At 27.2% G+C, this 8135-nt stretch overlaps 5 protein-coding genes across 5 annotated transcripts, besides 7 other annotated features; 3 read left to right on the plus strand and 2 right to left on the minus strand.

Annotated features, from left to right (window-relative positions):
* Positions 1–170: 170 nt before the first annotated feature.
* Positions 171–194: a sequence feature (AT_rich).
* A 35-nt stretch (positions 195–229) lies between these two features.
* Positions 230–250: a sequence feature (AT_rich).
* Positions 251–500: 250 nt separating this feature from the next.
* Positions 501–1818, plus strand: EDI_208850 (uncharacterized protein; the record flags this gene model as incomplete). The annotated part of the gene is made up of 3 exons (XM_001734460.1): positions 501–812; positions 872–1362; positions 1416–1818. 3 exons carry the CDS (start codon positions 501–503, stop codon positions 1816–1818), a joined length of 1206 nt encoding a protein of 401 aa, XP_001734512.1.
* Positions 1819–1901: 83 nt separating this feature from the next.
* On the minus strand, positions 1902–4757 carry EDI_208860 (serine-threonine protein kinase, putative; the record flags this gene model as incomplete). The annotated part of the gene is made up of 1 exon (XM_001734461.1): positions 1902–4757. The coding sequence occupies one exon, from the start codon at positions 4755–4757 to the stop codon at positions 1902–1904; it is 2856 nt and encodes a 951-aa protein (XP_001734513.1).
* Positions 3483–3520: a sequence feature (AT_rich).
* A 31-nt stretch (positions 4758–4788) lies between the features above and the next one.
* Positions 4789–4852: a sequence feature (AT_rich).
* Positions 4853–4891: a microsatellite.
* A 61-nt stretch (positions 4892–4952) lies between these two features.
* Positions 4953–4999: a sequence feature (AT_rich).
* Positions 5000–5045: 46 nt separating this feature from the next.
* On the plus strand, positions 5046–5549 carry EDI_208870 (uncharacterized protein; the record flags this gene model as incomplete). The annotated part of the gene is made up of 1 exon (XM_001734462.1): positions 5046–5549. The coding sequence occupies one exon, from the start codon at positions 5046–5048 to the stop codon at positions 5547–5549; it is 504 nt and encodes a 167-aa protein (XP_001734514.1).
* Positions 5550–5678: 129 nt separating this feature from the next.
* Positions 5679–5727: a sequence feature (AT_rich).
* A 565-nt stretch (positions 5728–6292) lies between these two features.
* EDI_208880 (small nuclear ribonucleoprotein F, putative) lies at positions 6293–6607 on the plus strand (the record flags this gene model as incomplete). Its single annotated transcript, XM_001734463.1, has 2 exons — positions 6293–6495; positions 6559–6607. 2 exons carry the CDS (start codon positions 6293–6295, stop codon positions 6605–6607), a joined length of 252 nt encoding a protein of 83 aa, XP_001734515.1.
* A 21-nt stretch (positions 6608–6628) lies between these two features.
* EDI_208890 (uncharacterized protein) lies at positions 6629–8108 on the minus strand (the record flags this gene model as incomplete). Its single annotated transcript, XM_001734464.1, has 4 exons — positions 6629–7530; positions 7586–7794; positions 7851–7916; positions 7966–8108. The coding sequence occupies 4 exons, from the start codon at positions 8106–8108 to the stop codon at positions 6629–6631; spliced, it is 1320 nt and encodes a 439-aa protein (XP_001734516.1).
* Positions 8109–8135: the final 27 nt, after the last annotated feature.

Below are 8135 nucleotides of genomic sequence, written 5' to 3' on the forward strand. Positions count from 1 at the left end.
AATTTCAAAAATCATTAAACTAAAAGGAATTAATCAAATCTTAATTCTATCTCATTAATTAGATTTTTTACTTCTTTTCTATTTAAAAAATTTAAAGAAATAAAGTACAAAATTGTTAAGAATGAATCTATCTCTTTATTATACTTCACAATTCTGAATAATTAAGTTTGTTAAATTTAAAAATATTTTTATAACTCAAAAAAAAAAGAAATACCAGAAAATTCAGAACTTTAAATAAATATTTAAATTACCAATTTATTTTTCTTCAAAAAGATAAACTTTTTGAATATTTTACTTGCTGACATCATTTTAACAATTAAAAGAAAGAAAAGAAAAATCAAACGTTCGTTTTAAATTATTTGTTACATCACTGCCACGTTTTAAAGAAAAAAAGAGATGAGCAAATCGTTGAAATGATTGGGACATTTCATTCTATTTTTAGTAAAGAACGAAAATTTAACTTGAGATTCAATCTTCATCTCGATATTCATTTATAAATAATGACCACGAAGAAAACAGTTCCTCTTAGTCAAATTGTGGATTATGCAACTAATGAAGTTAATCCTTCTCCTAATATTAAATCATTTTCTACATTAGCAAAAATTGTTAAAACATTACCAGATGCTAAAATAGCAATAAGAATCCAATTAACTAATAAAATTAAATCTTATTGTAATGGATTCCTTCCTAAAAAAGAAATGTATTATTGTCTTTGTTTAGCTGATTTTTTGGTTAAGCAATGTCCTGAATTTAGACCTCAAATGATGAACTCAGATTTTATGATATTATTTGAAAGAGCTTCTGAAATTTCAGTTTGTTTTATAATTGTTATATTTTATTTATTCAAACACAAATAATTTATCTAAAATAGAAAGTAAGAAAAACTTCCAAGAAACCTTCTCTTGTTACAGAAAAAGCTATGAAAATTGTTCAAAGTTGGGGTCAAATGTTCCCAGATGATTTATATGAATATTCTCAAATGTATGATAGGTATATCAGTAAAGGAGTGTTATTCCCTCTTCTTGACTTTGATGATCCAGAAGATGTAGCTGCTATAGAAACACTAACTTCTAACAAAGTTGTTGAAGAAACTATTGAAGAAAAAATGAAACGTTCTGCATCAGAAATTAATGAATGTAGTGAACTTATTCATGAAACATTAAAAAAAGCTACTAACGTATCACTTCAAACTCATTCTATTAATGCATTATATAAAAGAGCTGTAGAAATTAATAGTAAGTTCAATCTTCTTTTTGTAGAATTTATGCAAAAATCAACTGACACAAGTTTGTTACAGAAATACTCAGAAATAGAAAATGTATTTACTTCAAATATTGCTAGACTCATTTCATTTATTAATAAGTTTGATTTTATTAAATTATTTCTATTCTTGAAAATTTAAACTCATTACTTAGTCCTCAACAATCTTTGATTTATCGTACATACACTACTGGGCATCTCTCTGAAGAAGAAGATGATGATAGTACAACTCTTAAAAATTCTGTTAATGCTCAAAGAAAAAAAAGAATTATCATATCTCCTGTTAATTCAAATACTATTTCTGATATTGATAGAACTCCAAAAGAGTCTTCTCATTCTACACGAAGAGGATCAAATCAATTATTACCACCTCCGTCTTCTACAGGAATTCCTATAAGACAAACACCTCAAACAGTTATTCAAATTCATCAAAATAAAACTGATATAGAACCTACAGAACATGTGGTAGTTCATAGAATTGGTAAATTAAAGAAACGGTCATTTACTCAAACTGAATTAAACAGTGATTATAATGAATTAAAAGATTCTCAACATTAAAATATTATGGTATTTAAGATTAATTTAATGATGTTTTTCATTTATTTGTAAGTTTTTTAAAAAAAAATTAAGAAGTGATTCATTTAGATAACATCATCAAGAATAGCACTGAGAACTTCATCTTGAGCAATATTTGTTTGTGTGTCTTGTTGTGAATCGTCTACATTAACTAAAGACATTGAATTAATAACTTCAGTACTTTCTTTAACTTCTTCAGAAGGAAGTAATGGTTGAGTTTCTTCATTTTCTTTTTCATTTTTGCTATTATCTTCACTTGGCTCATCTAAAACGAAATTCTCAATTCTTTGTGGTTTTGGAGGTGCAAGTAGTGCTTCTTTTTCTTTTCTTGCTTGTTTCTCTTCACAATGTTGTTGATACATTTTCTTCCATACTGCTTCAACTCTTTCCTCAATTTCAGTGAATTTTGGTCTTAAACTAGGATCTTCAACCCAACAATCGCTAATTAATTTAGCCATTTCAGGTGGGAAAGAGTCTGGAATATTTAATCTGTTTCCTTTAGTAACAAAATCAGAAACATCCCATGAATGTGCAAAGTTTTCATCAGAATAAGGTACTTTTCTAGATAATACTTCATAACACACAATAGCATAAGAAAAAACATCAACAGCTTGTCCATATCCTTGATTTAATAATAATTCTGGTGCCATATATAATGGTGTTCCAATACCTTGTGTCATTGAAGCAACAACATTAGATGAAGAAACATCTCTACTTGTTCCAAAATCAGATAATTTTGCATTAATCTTTTCTTTTTTTACCATAGAAACTACTAAAACATTTTCTGGTTTTAAATCTCTATGAATAATCATTGCAGCATGTAAAAATGTCATTCCTTTAGCAACATCTGTTAACATCTTTAAACCAAGAAGTTGAGTAAACTTTTCATTTTCATAAACATTCTTTAAACTACCAAACTTAGCATATTCTGTAACAATAGAATAATAACCAGGTGTGTCTACTGCTCCAATAAAATTAATAATATAAGGACACCTCATTTTATCCATCATTTGAACTTCTTTTCTAAAAGCTTCAACAACATCTTCAGGCCATGTAAAATTCTTTGTTTGTTTAATAGCAACATCAACTCCTCTGTATTTACCAAGAAAAACAATACCAAATGAACCTTCTCCAATTACTTTAGTTTTTTCAAACTCTTCATAATCCAATTTAATACTCTTTGCTGATTCTATTCCTATTTTAATTGCTGCATGATCTTCTTCAATAGATTCTTCATCACCTTTACTTGCAAGAACATCAACAATTTCATTAACAAAACAAGTACATAAAAATTTAAATTTGACTTGAATAGTTTCACCATATCCTGGTTGAAGTTTTCCTGTTTTTGGAGAGAATGAAATTTCAAAATGGTGTGTTTGAATATCCTGTGGATTAAAATTAAAGCGATACGTTTTCTTTGTGTTATTTGCAATATAAATTTCTTCTGTTAATTCTTCATCTACAGGAACTGGTTCAGTTCCAGATCTTCCAAATGTTAAAGTAGAACATGATAAAGATAATGGGAAGTTATCTATTGGAGTAAATTCATAAGCAAAATTTCCAATTCTGAACTTAGTCTTTGGAGAACGTTTTTTATTCTTCTTATATACAAGAAAGATTAAAATCAATGCAACAATAATACCAAGAAATATTAAAATAGATAATATAGATAATATTATAATAAGTGTTTTACTTGCTTTTATTTTCTTATTTACTTGACACTTTCCATCAACAAAAGTTAAATTAGAATGGCATTGACAAATAGAATTAACACAATATTCTCTATCATAATTACGAATTGAAAATTGTAATTCTGGATAATCATAATTACTTGGAACTGTAGTAACTCCTCCTAACCATGCTGAGTTACCTGATGTACTTGTAACATATCCAAAATAAGTATATGGACCACTTCCATTAAGACGAAGAATAGTCACAAATCTTGGATGATATCCAAAATCAAGTATATTATCAAAAAATACATACCCTCCTCCACAATATGGCTTATCACTTGTTCCATATCCTGGAGTACCTACTACAATAATTTGTCCATATGAAATAATATTTTCAAATGGTTTATTTTTCATTGGTTTAAGATATTCTGTAACACCCTCTGCATAAAATGGAATTCCTGAAAGAACTTCTTCTTGTTCATAATTAGTAAATGAATCAAATACACTAACTCTACGTCCATCAGAAACAATAACATATACAATATCATTTCTAGTAACTCTAATTGGATCATAGATGAAAGTTTCTGAAGAACTTATATTAGCAACTTTAATTGTTTTATAGAAAGTATAATTACCAAGTGTAGTTTTAGAATCAGCATTATTTGAAAATTTAATTAAAGTAATTTTAGTTTGATTCTTAATTGCAACAATACTATTACCAGTAGAAATATATTCTCCACAATCGAAATCAATTTTTATTATTTTAGTTAATGTTTCTGGTGAAAGAACAATTAATTTACCACTGACACAAGCCAGTATATAATCATTTTGAATTTTTTCTGAATACTCGTAATGATGATAAGCAAGTGGTGAAAGTTCATCAAAATTTCCACTAAGAGTAGAGTTGATAGTAACTGATGGTGGTTGAGAATTAAGGTCATACGAAAGCATTACACGGTCATGCAAAAACCAAACTCGTTCTCTCATATCAACAATTTGTGGTCTTTTTGGTTCTCCATTTAAATCAACAGTACCAGTTCTGTTTTGAACAACTGAAAGAGTAGAGTCCCAATATAATTTTGTTGGGTTACTTCGATTATAATAGATTGGCATATTATGTCTTGCTTCAGAACGTTCATTATATCCAATAAATCCAACAAAGTGTTCTAATGAACTGTTGGCCTTTGTAATATCAGGTTCTACCAAAGTTGCAAAGGAGAATGAAATAAGTGAAAAAAGAAGCAACATGATATATTAAGTTCATTTTTCGAGTTCCTTCTTAAAAACTATTTAATTTAAAAATGTAATAAATACTAAAAATTATCTTTTAAATTTAATATATTAAAAAAAAAAAGAAAAAAAGAAAAAAAAAGAATAAAGAAGAGACTCGTTAGATATACAATTCCTATAAAACTTGATTAACAAAAATGAATTATAACCAAGAAAAAAAATATTTTACTTTTAATTTTTACTTTTAAAATTAAAAAAAAGATAACGGTTAATCTAAGAAAAGAATAAAATAGATATTAAATAACAATGGAGAAATACGGAACAACACCAAATTATCATGTTAAAAAAGTTGATCATTTTGGATTTTCAGGAACTAATGCTGCCAATGGAACTGGCGCATATAAACAAAAGAGTTATTGTACTATTGTTGGAGGTGTTTCTGGTTGGGATCCTAGTTGTAGACCACAAGGAAAAAAACAAAAATTAACATTATACCATTACTATAATGGGGGCATGTCATTTTATGTTCCAATAGGTGATGAACCAATTTTCCCACAAAATTATTGTAAAGTAGCAATAATTAATGGATTTTTTGATAATATCCTTAAACTAACAGAAGACGTTGAAGGAAAATGGAGTACTTCATCTTCTGTAGAAAAATTATTTACTTGGGTTCATGCAAAAGAAACTAAAACTGGGTATCGAGGGACACTTGTTGGTGATGTTGTAGTTGAAGAAGATGGATTTACATGGAGGCTAATGGATAATGGGTGGTACTTCATTGGAAAATATCCAGGGTATGCACTTTAAATTCAATTTGTGATTACACAACACAGAATTCAATTCTTTTGAAAGAAAAAATTATGTTATTTATTTTAGTATTCAAATCAAAATAATTCGTTTCAAGTTTTTTTTGAACGAACTAAATTTTGGTCATTCTTAAAATATAGTAAAAAATTAAAGAAATATAATTGTAATAACTATATAAGTACTTATAGAAATAATCCCAAAAAAAAAAAAAAAAGAAGATGTTTTATGCAAAAAGATTGAAAAGTTTTACTTTTTTTCTTTTTCTTCACTTTTTATTTTTAAAACTCAGAAACACGAGATTAACAGATGTCAAAGGTATATCACACAGATGGTAAAACTATAACAATAAATACTGACTATTGTATTGGTTGTGGGGCATGTGTAGATATTTGTCCTACTGGTGTACTTGATGTAGTTGATAGAAAGAGTATTGCTGCTGATATCGACAATTGTTGTAAATGCAGGGAATGTACAGGAGTGTGCCCAGTAGATGCAATAACTATAGATTAATCGAGAAAAAGTCTTTTTCTTTTTTATTCCAATTTCATAGAAACCACTTGATTTTGTTTTACTTTTGGTTCATTTTTTGAAAATAAAGAATATAATGAGATGTTGGTTTATATTTTATTGACACAATCATGTTAGTTTTCTAGTTTTTTTAATTCTTTTGATGATGGTTGTTTTATTTCTTTATTCTTTAATAACAAAAAAGTTAAGAACTAAATTTATATTCCTATTTTACAATGACTGATATACAACAACTTATGTCTTGTGAAAAATTCCTTAATGACTTAATTGGTAAACTTGTTTCTATTAAATTAAAATGGGGGATGGAATATAAGGGTGTGCTTGTGTCAAGAGATGCTTATATGAATTTTTTATTAACAAATGCAGAAGAATGGACAAATGGGGTTATAGCTGGTAAAGTTGGAGATGTATTAATAAGGTTTGTTTTTTTTTTATTACTTTTGAATAACAATTATTAGAGTACAATAAACTAACAAAACAGATGTAATAACGTTTTATATGTTCGTGATTTAAGTGAAGAAAAGTTATGAACAAATAAAAACCGTTACAATTTAGTTAATCCCATCTAATGGTGGAGAAAGATTTTTAATTGATATTTTACCACCAGTGCGTTTCTTTTTAGTTAATAATTCTTTCTTTAAATCGGAGAATTGACCTTCATTAGATATTTTAAATGTAACTATTTCTCTTAATGGTTTAGCAAATATTTTTATAGTAAAGACTTTCTTAGGGATTTTATCTTCAAATTCATATGAATGACAATCAACAAAATCTTCACCTATATTATCAATAATTACAAAATCATCTTTTAATAATTTTACTGAACCTTTTGAATATGACTCATTACAAATACCATATAATTGTCCTTCTTCTATCATTAATATGTTTGACCCTTTAGTTGTTCCTTTCTTTTTGTTTAATTCAACTAACATTGTTCCGTCATACCGTTCTTCTTCTACAGTTATAAAAGTCCCTCGTTCAACCATCTTTTTGTTTAATTCAAATGGGCAAATGACAATACCCATACTATCTGTATTAGTAACTACTTCATTTACAATTTGAACCATTTGATTTAACTGGTCAAGAACATAGAAAGGTAATATTCCTTTTTTACCATCAGCCCTAAAACAAATAGCCCATGTTTTTATAAATCTTTCAACAAATAAAATTTGGCCTAGTTTAACTGTTAATTGAAACATTGATTGTTTTGTATATTCTTGATTTACTTTAAAGTATTTACAAACTTTTTGTTCATAATATTTTTTCTCATAGTTTAAATAAGCAGCAGGAACATAACCAAATGATTTTTGTTTATAAACTAACCACCAATTACTTTGTGGACATTGAATAATCCTAACTTCTTCATCTTTTTCTATACTTAATGTTTTTGAATCACAACTTTTAAATGGATATAATACTTTAGCATTACAAGGCAATTCTCTTGGGACAGGAACTGATAGATAAATTTCTATTAATTCTTATTATCAAATACCTAATCTCAAACAAACTTAATTTCTCCTTTGAGGTATATCGAGTACTTGTACTTTCTTTAATTATTTTTACTCTATTTCTTGGAATATATCCACTTTCATTTTGTTTATTAAATACTAGTAACCATCCACCTTCAATATTATCTTCGGTGCATTCAAGTATTTCTCCTTCTTTTATTGATAAACACTCTATATCATCTGATGAAAAATTAAACAATGCCTGTACCCTAGACGTAAATGTATTAATTAACTTTTCTTATAATGTAATTTAAATAAATCAAACTTATATAATACTTTTGTTTTAGTAAAAGAGTCTATTACAAATTTTGATTTGTCAAACACGCTCACCCTATGTAAATGAGTTTGAAATTATTTCTTGTGGGTTTTGATAATCAAACTTTCCATGTAACCTTCCTCTTATTTTTTCTCGTGGTAACATCGTAATAAATTCAATTATATCACCTTTTTCATATGACAATTTGGACAATGTATTTGATTGAAAAGATTCAATAGCTTTCAAATAAACAGTTGACTCGTTCATGTCAGAACTACTTACTACTCTTTTCAG

This window comes from Entamoeba dispar, genomic scaffold, assembly GCF_000209125.1.
Source record: "Entamoeba dispar SAW760 scf_1105229458295 genomic scaffold, whole genome shotgun sequence".
In the NCBI taxonomy this organism is placed as follows: Eukaryota; Evosea; order Mastigamoebida; family Endamoebidae; genus Entamoeba; species Entamoeba dispar.